This window comes from Bubalus bubalis, chromosome 7 (genome assembly GCF_019923935.1).
Source record: "Bubalus bubalis isolate 160015118507 breed Murrah chromosome 7, NDDB_SH_1, whole genome shotgun sequence".
NCBI classification, from domain to species: Eukaryota; Metazoa; Chordata; class Mammalia; order Artiodactyla; family Bovidae; genus Bubalus; species Bubalus bubalis.
Genome location: NC_059163.1, coordinates 57123458 through 57138986, shown reverse-complemented (window position 1 = coordinate 57138986; position 15529 = coordinate 57123458). Strand labels below are relative to the sequence as shown.

The following is a 15529-nucleotide window of genomic DNA, read 5'->3' as shown; positions in this document are numbered from 1 at the left end:
CAACTCTTCGCGACCCCATGAATCGCAGCATGCCAGGCCTCCCTGTCTATCACCAACTCCTAGAGTTCACTCAAACTCACGTCCATTGAGTCAGTGATGCCATCCAGCCATCTCATCTTCTGTCGTCCCCTTCTCCTCCTGCCCCCAATCCCTCCCAGCATCAGGCTCCTTTCCAATGAGTGAACTCTTCGCATGAGGTGGCCAAAGTATTGGAGTTTCAGCTTCAGCATGAGTCCTTCCAAAGAACACTGAAGACTGATCTCCTTCAGAATGGGCTGGTTGGATCTCCTTGCAGTCCAAGGGACTCTCAAGAGTCTTCTCCAACACCACAGTTCAAAAGCATCAATCTTCGGCGCTCAGCTTTCTTCACAGTCCAACACTCACATCCATACATGACCACTGGAAAAACCATAGCCTTGACTAGATGGACCTTTGTTGGCAAAGTAATGTCTCTGCTTTTGAATAAGCTATCAAGGTTGGTCATAACTTTCCTTCCAAGGAGTAAGCGTCTTTTAATTTCATGGCTGCTATCACCATCTGCAGTGATTTTGGAGCCCCAGAAAAATAAAGTCGGACACTGTTTCCACTGTTTCCCCATCTATTTCCCATGAAGTGATGGGACCGGATGCCATGATCTTTGTTTTCTGAATGTTGAGCTTTAAGCCAACTTTTTCACTCTCCACTTTCACTTTCATCAAGAGGCTTTTGAGTTCCTCTTCACTTTCTGCCATAAGGGTGGTGTCATCTGCATATCTGAGGTTACTGATATTTCTCCCGGCAATCTTGATTCCAACTTGTGCTTCTTCCAGCCCAGCATTTCTCATGATGTACTCCGAATAGAAGTTAAATAAGCAGGGTGACAATATACAGCCTTGACGTACTCCTTTTCCTATTTGGAACCAGTCTGTTGTTCCATGTCCAGTTCTAACTGTTGCTTCCTGACCTGCATATCGGTTTCTCAAGAGGCAGGTCAGGTGGTCTAGGATTCCCATCTCTTTCAGAATTTTCCACAGTTTATTGTGATCTACACAGTCAAAGGCTTTGGCATAGTCAATAAAGCAGAAATAGATGTTTTTCTGGAACTCTCTTGCTTTTTTGATGATCCAGAGGATGTTGGCAATTTGATCTCTGGTTCCTCTGCCTTTTCTAAAACCAGCTTGAACATCTGGAAGTTCACGGTTCACGTATGGCTGAAGCCTAGCTTGGAGAATTTTGAGCATTACTTTACTAGTGTGTGAGATGAGTGCAATTGTGTGGTAGTTTGAGCATTCTTTGGCATTGCCTTGCTTTGGGATTGGAATGAAAACTGACCTTTTACAGTCCTGTGGCCACTGCTGAGTTTTCCAAATTTGCTGGCATATTGAGTGCAGCACTTTCACAGCATCATCTTCCAGGATTTGCAATAGCTCAACTGGAATTCTATCACCTCCACTAGCTTTGTTCGTAGTGATGCTTTCTAAGGCCCGCTTGACTTCACATTCCAGGATGTCTGGCTCTAGGTGAGTGATTACACCATCATGATTATCTTGGTCGTGATTTAGTCATCAGGGAAATGCAAATTAAAACCACAGTGAGATACCACTTCACACCCTCTAGAGTCTCTGTAATCAAAAAGTTGGAAAATGACAAGTGTTAGCAAGGAGGTAGAAAAAGTGCAACCCTTTTTTACACTTCTGGTGGGAATGTAAAATGGTGCAGCTACTTTGGAAAACAGTCAGTAGTTTACCAAAAAGTTTAAACACAGAGTTATCAAATAACCCAGCAATTCTGCTTCCTGGTGTATGCCCAAGAGAAATGAAAACATATGTCCACACAAAAACTTGTACATGAATGTTTATAGAAGCATTATTAATAGTAACCAAAACCTGGAAACAACCCAAGGGCCTATCAACTGATGAATGGATATACAAAATATGGTATAGCCATACAATGGCATATTATTAGGTTGGTGCAAAAGTAATTGCAGTTTTGCATTGTTGAACTTTGCCGTTTGACATTGTAATACTTTCTTAACTAAATGTGATTATGTTATACATAATTTTAATGTGCATTTCTTGCATTATGGGCTTCCTTTGTGGCTCAGCTGGTAAAGAATCCACTTGCAATGTGGGAGACCTGAGTTTGATCCCTGAGAAGATCTCTTGGGAAGATCCCCTGGAGAAGGGAAAGGCCACCCACTCCAGTATTCTGGCCTGGAGAATTCCATGGACTGTATAGTCCATGGGGTCCCAAAGAGTCAGACACGACTGAGCAACTTTCACTTTCTTGCATTATGTTTTTTTTTGCTAATGACATTACTTGCTGTTTATTTTATATTTATTTTAGACTATGGAGAGGATGTTAGACAAAAAGCGAATTTGAGTGATCTTTTTATTCAATTTCGAAATAGGTCATAAAGCAGCAGATACAACTTGCAACATCAACAACGCATTTGGCCCAGCAACTGCTAACAAACAGTGGTTCTAGAAGTCTTGCCAAGGAGACAAGAGCCTTGAAGATGAGGAGTGCAGTGGTCAGCCATGAGAAGTTGACAATGACCAATTAATTGAGCTGATCATCCAAGCTGATCCTCTTGCAACTACAGGAAAAGTTGTCGAAGAACTCAACATTGACCATTCCATGGTTGTTCGGCATTTGAAGTAAACTGGAAAGGTGAAAAAGCTTGATAAGTGGGTGCCTCATGAGCTGACTGCAAATCAAAAAAAATCACAGTTTTGAAGTGTCGTCTTCTCTTATTCTATGCAACAACAACAAACCATTTCATCATCAGATTGTGATGTGTGACAAAAAGTGTATTTTATATAACTGGTGACCACCAGCTTAGCGGTTGGACCAAGAAGAAGCTCCAAAGCACTTCCCAAAGCCGAACTTGCACCAAAAAAAGGTCAAGGTCGCTGGTGGTCTAGTACCCATCTGATCCTCTACAGCTTTCTGAATCCTGGCGAAACCATTACATCTGAGAAGTATGCTCAGCAAATTGAAAAGATACACCAAAAACTGCAATGCTTGCAGCCAACATTCGTCAACAGAAAGAGCTCTATTCTTTTCCATGACAATGACTAACCGCATGTCGCACAACCAATGCTTCAAAGTTGAACCAATTGGGCAACGAAGTTTTGCCTCATCTGCCATATTCACCTGGCTTCTTGTTAACTGACTATTACTACTTCAAGCATCTCAGCAACTTTTTGCAGGGAAAATGCTTCCACAACCAACAGGAGGCAGAAAATGCTTTCCAAGAGTTCCTGGAATCCTGAAACACGAACTTTTTATGCTACGGGAATAAAACAACTTATTTCTTGTTGGCAAAAATATGTCGATTGTAATCATTCTTGATTAATAAAGATGTGTTTGAGCCTAGTTATAATGATTTAAAATTCATGGTCTGAAACCCCAATTACTTTTTCATCAACTGAATATTTGTCCATATAAAGGAATAAAGTACTGATACATGCTGCCACATGGATGAACCCTGAAAACATTCTGCCAAGTGAAAGAAGCCACACACAGAGGACCACATAATGTATGATTCCATTTATTTGAAATTTCCAGAATAATCAATATTATAGGGACAGAAAGTGGATTAGTGGTTGCCACGTCTTAGGAACATGGGAGGTTAGGGATATATGACTGCTAAAGGGTATGCAGTTTCTTTTTGGAGGGATTAAAATGCTCCAAAATTAATGTGGTGATGGTTGCACAACTCTGTGAATATACCTAAAAAACATTGAACTATACACTCCAAGGGGTGGATTGTATGGTATGTGAATGATACTTATAAGTGGGTGGATTGTATGGTACATGAATGATACTTTAAGAAACCTGTTCCCCCACCAAAATCCATGCTCTTCAAATACCTAATATCCCTCATTTGGCATTTATTATACAGTATTTTGTCTTACAGTTTTTTTTTTTTTTTCTGATCAAATGTTGCTTCACATCCCCAAAATAGTGGCAATGATTTCTGAATTGTAGGGTTTCCTCCTGGAGAAGGCAATGGCACCCCACTCCAGTACTCTTGCCTGGAAAATCCCATGGATGGAGGAGCCTGGTAGGCTGCAGTCCATGGGGTCGCTGAGGGTCAGACACGACCGAGCGACTTCACTTTCACTTTTCACTTTTATGCATTGGAGAAGGAAATGGCAACCCACTCCAGTGTTCTTGCCTGGAGAATCCCAGGGATGGGGGAGCCTGGTGGGCTGCTGTCTATGGGGTCGCACAGAGTCGGACACGACTGAAGTGACTTAGCAGTAGCAGCAGGGTTTCCTCCAGATTAGTTTTCTTCATTATGTTTTTCAGATTTTTTTCCGACTGGCACATATTACTTTTATATATGAAAAATAGACGATACAGAAATGAAATCCCTTTGTGGATTCATGTGATGCTAGTACAATCTCTTACACATAATAGGTGCTTAGCAATGATTTGTAAGTATTATTGATAATGGAACTAGGTTTGAATTCTATTATAGTTTTAAGTCCTTAAAGTCCTTTGGTAACTTATGTGACTTTGTTTTTGGTAATAGAGTTCAGGAAAAACAAATGTTACTTTGTGATTATAAACCTTAAAAGACTTAAAAAGTATTTGCACTGAAAGAAAAAAAAAATATGCTTTAGTTTGAATACCAATTGTGATAGCAGATACTTCAGAGATATGGTGGGTTTACTCCTAACGCTTGTTTTCCATGGATTCAGCTATGTCATTCGGGTCATCGGGCTTTCCCAACTCCTAGTCACTCCATGCAGTGGCATCTGCCTAAAGGGGCATTTCGTAGCAGTGTGATGGATCATTTTCTCAATTATTCACTTCACCATGTTTCTTCATGGAGACAAAGTCACCTTCTGACTGTATTTTACTAACCCTTTTCCTCTGCTTGCCGTCTTCACTCTTTTTTATAATTTCTCCTTCCTCTCGTTCTTTCTGGTCAGCTGGCTTGTGCTGAGCACTAATTACATGCTAGGCACGGTTTTGGTTCTTTCACATTCAGAACTCCTGTTTGCTCCTCACAATGATTTGCTGAAATGTTGCCATGTCAACCTCATTTGAGATGAGGAAACTGAGGCACGTATTGTAAGCGGCAGAGCCTGGACTGGGACTGGTAAGGCGGCTTGGTGTGCAGTTAAGAGTAGATCTGGCGCCAGGCTGTCTGGGCTTGAATCAGGGCTTCACTGCTCACCAGCTGTGCGGCACCCCTCTCTGTCCCCTGGTTTTTTCCTAGGAATGGTAATAGTCTATCTCACAGGGTTGGAATAGGGAATGAATTAGTCAATTATTTGTAATGCACTTAAAACAGTGCCTGGCACAATTCAAGCACCATATAAGTGTTCTAAAAGTAAATAAACTGAAGCCTGTCTGACTCCAAAGCCAGTAACAGTGGAATTTCAGGCCTGCTCTTTTGTTTCATCCCCCTATTACAACAGCAGAATTGGTCAAAGATGAAACTTGGGACTCTGAACAGGAAAGACACTTAGCTGCTGAGACACCCAGGGACTTCTTGCTCTGTCCACTGTGGTCTGACACCCTGCTTCTCACCCGTCTCTCCCATGCTGTTTTTTCCACCTGATTCTTTCCTCAACAAACTCCAGTCACACTGGTCTTCTGTAGGCCTATGACCTCCACCAAACTTATATCTATCTGAAGGCCTTTGCACCTATCTGGAAATGTTTCTCCAGTTTTTTGCATGGCTATCATCTTTCTCATTCATGTCACCTCATCATGTCATCTTGACAGAAAAACTTTCCTTGGTCATCAGTCGGGTTCTCATGCATAACAGAAGGCATGCTCAAATAAAGGTGGCTGAGAAGAGTTAATTGAGACCATTAGGGACTTCTCTGGTGGTCCAGTGGCTAAGACGTTGTGCTCCAAATGCAAGGGGCCAGGGTTCCATCCCTGGTCAGGGAACTAGATCCCATATACTGCAACTAAAGAGCTCACATGACCCCAATGAAGAAGATCGAAGATCTTGCTTGCTGGAACTAAGATCCCCACTCAGCTAAATAAGTAAAAGAGACAATTATCAGGGAGTGGGCAGGCCAGACACCAGAATGAGATGGGGAGTGGGCCTGGGGAAGTGGGGTGCAACAAGAGACAGGGGACTGTCAGAGAACTTAAGGAGGGGCCCCAGCCTTGCAACCTTCCTCAGAGTGGAGCAGAGCAGCCAATCCCCTAGCCTTCTGCAGTAAGATGTACCTAAAACATCCCCACGGCCTTCTCCTCCAGCCTGCTGACCTCTTGCCCTCCCTCCCATTATCAGAGCCTGGACCCACAGGTCAGCCTCCCAGGTGAAGGTGGAGAGTCAATCTGAAGTTAGCAATATCCTCTTCCCAGGTCATAGTTTATCTTCTCCTAACTGTTTAGCATGTATTACTCGCCACCATTATCTTCTTTTTTATCCCATTTCCTCTAGAACGTAATTATTTTGAGCGCCAAAACTCCTCAGTTCTTCCTCTCCCCTCCTCTCCCCTCCCTTCCCTTCTCTTTTTTCATCTTTGTAGTCCCGACACATAGTAGGTGCACAATAAAGATGAGTTAAATCAATCAACACAGGTAGCTTGCCTGGAGAGACAAAGGTTTATAAAGGGTCGTTTATCTTCTTTATCTTACAGAAAGATCAGGCGACTGAACATCCCTGGCACGGGGTCAGAAGGCTGCCCGTCTTTCCCCCCACTTCCGTAGCTAGGGTTGGCGCGGGGTGCGGCAGGTGCGGGCGGCCACTGCCCCGCTGCGGCAGCGCGGGCTCCCCCGGGGACGCGTGCGCCGCGCTGGCCGCGCGTCTGCCAGGTGCCGCCCGACTTGCTGGCCCCTCCGCAGCCAGTGGGGCGCGGGGACATGCGGGGCGGCTGGCCGAATCTCTCTCCGGGTCGCGTTGCGGGCAGGGGAGGGAGATACTCAGCGCTCACTCTCGGTTATTTTTAGTCGGTGGCTGACACCCCCGCCCGGGAGGGGGTGGTGCGGAGCCCGCAGAGGTGGGGGTGGGGTGGGGTGGAGAGGGAGCTCCCGGCACCCGGGCGCTCGCTCCGGCGGGGACACACAGCGCGGCCAAGCCGGGCGGCGCGGGGAACAGCTGCGGCGGCGTGGTCGGCGGCAGCGCGGCGCTCCTCCGGGACCTGCGCCGCGCGGGGGCGGGGCGGGCCGGGGAGGAGAGCGGGCGGGCGGGAAGGGGCGGGGAGCGCGCTCCTGCGGCGGCGGCAGCAGCGGCGGCGGCGGCCGTCCTCATCCCGGCGGCCCGGCGCTCGAGTGGACGCGGGGCTTCGCAAATGGCTTGTCCCGTTCTCGGTCTGGAAGCCCTCCAGCCCCTGCAGCCCGAGCCGCCCCCCGAGCCCGCCTTCTCCGAGGCGCAGAAGTGGATCGAGGTAGGTACCCCGCGGCGGGCGGGCGGGCGGCCTGGTAGGGGCAGCCCGGAGCCGCCGACCCGCACACGCCAGGACGACAGGTCTGGTCTCGCCTCCCCCACCCTTCGCTTTCTTTTACCGGCTGCTCCCGGTCAGCCGGCAGGGCCTCAAGCGAGCTGCGACCCCAAGACGCTTTGGCGCTGGAGTCTCGGGCGAGGGTGGGCGCATAGGGAGGACACTGCGGTCTAGCTGTGCGTGTCGGGGGCGGGAAGCGGTGCCCTGCGCTTCCATCCCTCCTGCCCGCCAGTCGCGCAAATCTCAGCTCCTGCCGCTTCCAGGCGCTGCCCGGGGAAGCGCAGTGAGAGCAGAAGCGCCGCAGAGGCGCATCAGGCGGGAGCCCCCAGAGTCCTTGTGGACGTCGCATTTCGGGAGTCCTGCTCCCCGTCCTACATCCGCCCCGAGCCCCCCTCCCCGTTCTTCCGGAGCGGAGTTGTTAATGTCTCACGGAATCGCACACCCACCGGAGCCTCTGGTTGTATTCCTGGCACCGGGTCAGGTGTGAGGCTGGCACAGCACAGAGGGCCCGGGAGCCTGCAAGACCCACCTGCGAATGCACCATTTGCATAGACGTTGCCCATTCATTGGCAGTCCCCTCTCCATCCCAGAGGTGTCGGTTCCTGGCCCCGTTGGCATATTTCACTTCTTAAATGGCTCGGTGGCAGGCCAGGGAAATCACTGGAGCTCTCGGCTGGCTCAGTCCAGGAAGCGCTCGCTGGGCGATCCTGATTGTCGATGTCTATCTGTAGACGCAGCTTGTTGGCCCCGCGCTCCGAAATGCCGTGTCTGCGGGGCTTAGGACGCTTGGAGGGCGCGAGGGGGTAAAGGTGACCCCCTATGATCTATGCAGTGAGCCTCTGTTTCGGCAGGCAGCCTTTCTTGAAGCTTAGTGGGAGGCTAATTTGACCCTGTTTTCCTCAGGGACGGGCAGCTCACCCTCCCTGGTAGTTCAAAGGAAGAACTGTACCGCTAAGTCATGATCCGGTAATGGTGAAGCCTGTTATTACTCAGACGGTCACTTAGAGACACCCCCCTGTGGCACGCACGTCTCGATGCTGTTGTACAGATTGAAATCTGCTGAACTGCCTGAGGAAACCACTTAATGCTGCTCTAATGCCCCAGCCAGAGGCCTGCACCTTACCAGGTTAACCTGCTTCAAGGAAGCAAGAGTGTTAGGCAGAGTTTGCTGCTGCTGCTGCTGCTAAGTTGCTTCGGTCAGAGTTTAGAAAGATCTATTTAAAAATAGGGTTAAAACAAACAAACAAAAACAGAAGAATAAACTCAAAGCTCTGTTGCTATAAGCCCCAATCATGTCTCTCATAATTTGATGGCTCATGACCAGATGAGAAAAAGACTGTGACTTTTGTCTGTGATATGTGGCTGGCACGGCTTGGCCTGTGACAGGTGCTTTCTCTGTGCTTCATACTTGGGTTCATAGGACATCCAGGAAGCATTTGTAGTCACGGGCTTGGCTGAGAGTTGGAGAATTGTGTTTTTCTTGTTCTTGAACTTTAAAATTCTCAGGAGAGATTTTTGATGTGGATGGTGATGAAGGGAAGGATAAGAGCAGAACACTTTACAGTTCTTGAAGGCAAGTGGTTTATTCCCAATTTCATTAATTGTAACACGGACGTACTGTACTTGAAAAAAAAATGTATTTTGGTATAGTTACACACAGGAGAGTGTATACTTCCTAAGTGCACACCTCCGTGAATTTTGACCTAGGTATATAGTAGTACTATGCTATTGTTTAGTTGCTCAGTCATGTCCATCTCTTTGCAACCCCATGGACTCTAGCCCACCAGGCTCCTCTGTCCATGGGATTTCCCAGGCAGGAATACTGGAGTGAGTTGTCATTTCCTTCTCCAGGGAATCTTCCTGACCCAGGGATCAAACCTGCGCTGCATTGGCAGGTGGATTCTTTACCACCGAGCCACCAGGGAAGCCCATATAGTACTATAGCCCCTCACCTAGGTCATGATCTAAAACATTTTCCATCCAGGTCACAGTCTGTTTTTAAGTGGTGGTATATTTCAAGCTAAATATTATGCAGCGCAGAATATCTGCTTTTGTCCTGGTTCCACAGATTTTTTAAAAAGAAGGGCTTCCTTAAGAAAGCTGAGCCCTATTGGGCCCTATAGACAGTTGGGCATTGTTCTTGATGCTTTACCAGATCTACCAACTTAAGAATGTGAAAGCCACAGCGGGCAGTGCGTGGCTTTAGGATGAAGCAGCCGTGGCTCTGTGCATGTGCATTATTGAAGTGGCCTATCTCCTTTCAATCGCAGAGTTGGGTTTCAAGGAAAGGAGAGCTTCCCCTCCCAGGCTGTATAAAAAGGTGTTTGCTCCAGAGAGGTAGAGACTGCCCGTCTTCCTTCCCGGAGGTTCCTCTTTAAATGTAAATGCCCTGTCTGCAAAGCGGGGGGGAACCCAGCGGCAGTAACAGATGGTTCTGCGCCCAGTTGCCCAGTGAACAAAGCTTCCTCAGCTAATATAGCAATAATGTAGTACTTAGTGTGAGCTGAATTCCCAGGGGGACTGTTATCTCGAGACAATTGCATCTCCTTTAGGGGCCCCATTGTCTTTGGCAACACCCTCATTGGTAGGGCTTTGTTTTTCACTTTTGTTCAGCTGGTGATTAAATTTCCCACAGGCTTTTTTTTTTCTTTTGAGTAGTCAGGAATTTCACCTTTTCAAAAAAAATGTTCCCTTGGGTGTAGCAGGTTAATAAACAAACTTTGCAACTTGTCTCTTCTCTTCAGTCCCTGGTCTTCCTTAAGTCAAGGATTGGCTTGAAAACTGTTCATTCTTAATAAAGGCTCAGGGAACAAGCTCCAGGAGATAACTTGTTAGTGAGGAATTTCTCGGCCTGCAGCCTTGGCTATTTGAGGGCTGTGTTACTGGGCAGGAAACGGTGGCCTGGGAACCATGCCCCAACCTCACCCCACCCCTAGCCTCTGCCTTGGCTGGCAAAGGTGAAGGCCTCGACGGAGGTCATAGGCCCAGGGGAGGGTTGGGGTGGGGTGGGGGTGGGGTGGTGGGAAGTGGGAATAGTTCCCTAACACTTTCAGTGACTTTTTATAGCTGTCGGAGCAGGCTACGTGTCTTAATGTGGCACTGGGGAGACTCCTGAAGGAAACAGCGGACTTTAAGCATTAACTCAGGCTACCAGCAGGCAGGGGTCTAAATTCCTTGCACATTCCTTTTCTAGCAGCGTCCTAAGCAAAGCGGCAGCAAGTGCAGCACAGTGATCAGAGGTCAGGCTCTGGGGCTGGGCAGCCTAGGTTAGCATCCTGGGTGTACTGCCTTCCAGCTGTGTGACATTGGACAAGGCTGTGTTTCCTCTCCTTTTGGTTCTAAATCGTTTCTTTGAAAGCTAGCTCTAGAAAAATAACAGAGATATTGTTGAAAGTGGCTGTAAAACAGGGATACTAATAATAGATTACCTATCTGAAAGGAGTGCTGTGAGAATGAAGTAAGTTAATAACATTTAAGATGCTTAGACTAGTACCTGGCTTTTAGGAAGTGCTGCATAAGTAAAAGTTGTTATTATTTTTGCCATGATATCACTACTGCTGTTAATATCAGTACTATCATTACTATGAGAATACTACCATCACCACTGCTGCCTTTATTAACGCTACTGTTATTGTATTACTGTTGTTCCTATTGTTAACAACACCTGCCGTTGAGTTTGAAAGAAAATCTTTAGAACCCTGAGTTTTTAGTGTAAAAAATAGAATTCAGTTATCTACCCATCTCATTCTATTGTCTTACCTTATGAACGCCGGATAGCTGGTCTCAAAGTTAAGTAGGTGCTGTGTGTTATTCTAACTTGTGCTAAGAGAGATTGAGGCTTCAGAGGAGAACCAGTAACATCTACTGATAAGATGACCCTGATAGTCCAATGAGGCTTAGAAAATTATTCCTCAATATTATGTTGACTATTTAAGTTTAATGCCTTTAAAGTCTTTATTAGACTCCAAGCAGGATGCTCAGTTTTCCTCCTCTTGAAGACAATCCAACATTAAATCGTTATACAAACGGCAGTTGTCTGAATAGTCATCTCCAGTATAGCAGTGTTTTGTTAATTGAAGTTGTGTCAGTGCCCTCTAGAAAAAGAATAAGTCCCCCATTTATTTTCCTTCCTGCTTCCTCACTTCTTTTTCCTCTTTCTCCCACTGCCCCCCACTGCCAACGCCCATGATGGTATTTGTTAAGTTACAGGGCTTTGTTAGCAGGTAGATGATTTGAATTTTCTTGGTTCCCCTCCTGACCTTTGCCTCTCCACCCACAACAATATTTATCTGTTCTAATCTATAGTTATTCTCTGCAATGCCAAATACTTATTGGAGAAACAGATGTTGCTTCAACTTGGTTTCAGTTGTGATCTGGAACAAGTTGCCAGGCCTTTAAGGAGGGGTAATTTCAACCCAACTCAGCCTTACTTCTTAACTTGAGATGTTTCTGGACTCCTTTAACTTTAATCATGACATGCCTATGGGGCTTGGTGCTGAATATAATCTCATTTGTGACCTAATCCATATTTCACGTAAGGAGGAACTAGGGCTGGAAGGGATCAGTTCTTCATTTTGGGTCATTTTCCCCTGCTGATACAGAATTGTTTTCTGATTCAACTGGGACCTGATTTTGAAGATTAAAAGCACTGAGGGTACCTTAGCTCTCCAAGACTGAAAACTGTTGTGTTGTTTGGCAGTGGGAGAATTTATGTGTAGCCTTTGAGAGAATGTAGCATTTGGTGGCCAGTAACATGACATTGGGGTCGCTAAGAGTCGGACACGACTGAGTGACTTCACTTTCACTTTTCACTTGCATGCATTGGAGAAGGAAATGGCAGCCCACTCCAGTGTTCTTGCCTGGAGAATCCCAGGGACGGAGGAGCTTGGTGGGCTGCCGTCTATGGGGTCGCACAGAGTCGGAAACGACTGAAGCGACTTAGCAGCCTAGCAGCAGCAACATGACATTTGGGATGTGATGACCAATGAACATATGTCACAAGTTATACAGTCATTCTAATTCTCCTTCTCTGTTGGGACTTGATGACTCTTACATCCTTTTACTACAACAAAGATTTAACATGGCATATGGTTCTCTACTTGGCCCGGAGAGCTAGGGAAGAGGAAGGAAAACTTTTCTGGCTAGATCAGGAAAAGAGTAGTGGTTGGAATAGATATGGAAGTGAGAGCAGGCAGCATCATTGTCACAAGGACATTCAAATAGTCTGGCCTGTTTGTATACAAGAGCTGCTATGGCACGGAGCTGTCTCATGGCAGGAGAACAGTGAGGTCCCACAGATTTGGGGAAAGGGGAAGTGGAGTGGGAGGCAGAGCTGGCTTTTCTGGCCCCAGCATCTCCCTGGAAACCAAGTTTGTATCAGGCAAGCTCCGAATGAGCAGACTGAGCTCTGGCCACCAAGAAGGGGTAGGACGGGGCCTGTGTCCCCAGGAACGGATTCTCTGGGCCCCCGGCTCTCTACTGATGTATGACAATGGAACCATGATGCAGACATCTGGCCAGTGATTCTGTGGCAGTCAGTGCCAGGTGGGGCCAGGCAGCCCCTGGAAATGGGCCTGGCAGCTTCTCTTTTTGCTTTGGACTATTCTGAAACTTAAAAAATGTCATAGCTAGGGCTAACATGATCATGATGGTGGTGAAACCGATGCTCATGATGATAAAAGTTGATATTTTTTGAGTGCTTACTCAATGTCAGGGACAGGGTGAAAAAGTCAAGGTAGGCATTAGTCTCTTCTAAGTAAGTACTGTTATTATCCCCACTTAAAGGTGAGAAAATATCTTGCCCAAAGTAACAAGTGGCAAACTAGAACTTTAATTGAAGCATCTTTTTTTAATATCTACAAGTATATGCACCCAGATACCCAAAATCTGCAGTTGAAAACATTAAGGCTTCCAGGAATTAGGAGTCTTGCCTAGGTTCACCTCTTCAAGAAGTTCTGGTTAGAGTTAGGATTCAAAACTCAGGCTGTCTGACGTTGTAGTCCTTATTCTCTTTCTAAAATATTTTTTAATTGAAATATGGTTGATTTACAATGTTGTGTTTCAGTTGTACAGTAACATGTTTCAGTTATACATATGCATGTTCTTTTTTTACATTCTCTTCTATTATTGGTTATTACAAGATATTGAGTATAGTTTCCTGTACTGTACAGGTCCTTGTTGGTTATCTATTTTATAGATAGCAGTGTATATATTTTAATCTCAAACTCCTAATTTACCTTTCTCTCCCACTTTGATAATCGTAAGTTTGTTTTCTGTGTCTGTGAGTCTATTTCTGTTTACTAAATAATTTCATTTGTATCCTTTCTTTCAGTTCAGTTCAGTCGCTCAGTCGTGTCTGACTCTTTGCGACCCCATGAATTGCAGCACGCCAGGCCTCCCTGTCTATCACCAACTCACAGAGTTTACTCAAACTCATGTGCTTCGAGTCAGTGATGCCATCCAGCCATCTCATCCTCTGTTGTCCCCTTCTCCTCCTGCCCCCAATCCCTCCCAGCATCAGGGTCTTTTTCAGTGAGTCAACTCTTTGCATGAGGTGGCCAAAGTATTGGAGTTTCAGCTTCAGCATTAGTCCTTCCAATGAACACCCAGGACTGATCTCCTTTAGGATGGACTGGTTGGATCTCCTTGCAGTCCAAGGGACTCACTCTCAAAAGTCTTCTCCAACACCACTGTTCAAAGGCTTAGATTCTGCATATAAGTGATATCTGGTATTTGTCTTATTTGGCTTACTTCATTTAGTATGATAATTTCTAGGTCCGTCCATGTTGCTGGAAGTGGCATTATTTCATTCTTTTTTATGACTAATAGTCCACCATGTGTATGTATACGTGTGTGTGTGTACATATATACACACATGTGCATACATATTATTTGTCGACTCCTCTGTCGATGGACACTTAGGCTGTTTCCATGTCTTGCCTGTTATAAATAGTACTGCTGTGAACATTGGGGATGCACGTATCTTTTCAAAGTATGTTTTTCTGTAGGTACATGCCCAGGAGTGGGATTGTAGGCTCATATCCTTTATATTGCTTTCTGTGTTTAGGACCATGTGTGAAAATTCCTGTAAGGACTGAGTTTCCTGTTCCTCTGACTGTGCAGAGGTCCCCCCACCCCTGTCATTTTTTTTTTTTTTTGAGTCATAATGTGGATTTCAGAAGCTGCAGCTCCCTAGTTTGCTTATCTTCATAGTTTACACCTTTCCACTACCAGGACTGAGGGGTTGTCCTTGCCGGCACGGACCTTATGTTGGGTGAAGGAGGGGGTGGGAAACCAAGTTGGTGGTGCTACCACGGCCCTCAGGCAAGAGGAATCAGGCTCCATGCCTTTGCTGGCTGCCTTCAACCTCACTTTGCTAAGGTGGAGAGGGGCGTTGGAATTGTCTGCAATGCATGGCTGCTCGACTCTGGTTTCTGTCTCCTGTTGTTACAGCCTCCAGGCACTCCATTGAACTTTTATTAGGGCAAGTGGCTAATAGGTAAGTGATGCATTTAAATTTTTTTTTTTTTAAAGCTTGCTGATTCATTAACATGTGGTTTCTTAAGAGGATGGATATTCTAGAATAGACTTATTGGAAAAGACCTGATGCTGGGGAAGATTGAGAGCAAGAAGAGAAGGGGGCGACAGGGGATGAGATGGTTGGATGGCACCACTGACTCAATGGAAATGAGTTTGAGCAAACTCCGGGAGGTAGTGAAGGACGGGGAAGCCTGGTGTGCTGCAGTCCCTGGGGTTGCAAAGAGTTGGACACGACTGAGTGACTGAACAGCAACGTGATGTTAGGGACCATGGCTGTCTTGTTATGGTTTTTACCTCCAATGGCTGTTCCATCTGGCGATGAATGCATAGTCCATGTGTGCTTTAGCGTGTTCTAATGGAGCAGGTGAGCAGGTGCATTATTCCATACTTTCCCTTCCCCAGAGAGTTTGAGTAAAGACCTGATACCCCCGGGATCTGTTCTGTGCTCCAAAAACGGGCACAAAGGGCTCTCTCTTCCCTGAGCTGATGTGTTGAAGCACCGTTGGCGTGTCTGTCTGAGGCTTTACCAAGCTCCTTCACTCTCACCTGAGAGTTCTCCCATCTGGACAGGAGCTCACCTGGGA

The 15529-nt window shown here is 46.3% G+C and overlaps 1 protein-coding gene and 1 long non-coding RNA gene across 14 annotated transcripts in view; one reads left to right on the top strand and one right to left on the bottom strand.

Annotated features, from left to right (window-relative positions):
• Positions 1–2345: 2345 nt before the first annotated feature.
• LOC112586208 lies at positions 2346–8348 on the bottom strand. The gene is made up of 2 exons (XR_003110627.3): positions 7936–8348; positions 2346–2644 (listed from the first exon to the last, which is right to left on the bottom strand). It is a non-coding gene; the product is annotated as an uncharacterized LOC112586208 (long non-coding RNA).
• LIMCH1 (LIM and calponin homology domains 1) overlaps positions 6927–15529 on the top strand; it is a 352260-nt gene continuing 343657 nt past the window's right edge. For 5 of the 13 annotated variants that reach the window (XM_025290122.3, XM_025290121.3, XM_025290119.3 and 2 more), the window contains exon 1: positions 7165–7352. In XM_025290122.3, the coding sequence (XP_025145907.3) occupies positions 7257–7352 (96 nt within the window). In that variant the 5' untranslated portion in view covers positions 7165–7256. Of the gene's footprint in view, positions 7353–15529 lie in introns of all 13 variants that reach the window. The other 8 variants (XM_025290132.3, XM_025290129.3, XM_025290131.3 and 5 more) reach the window with 3 other exon arrangements.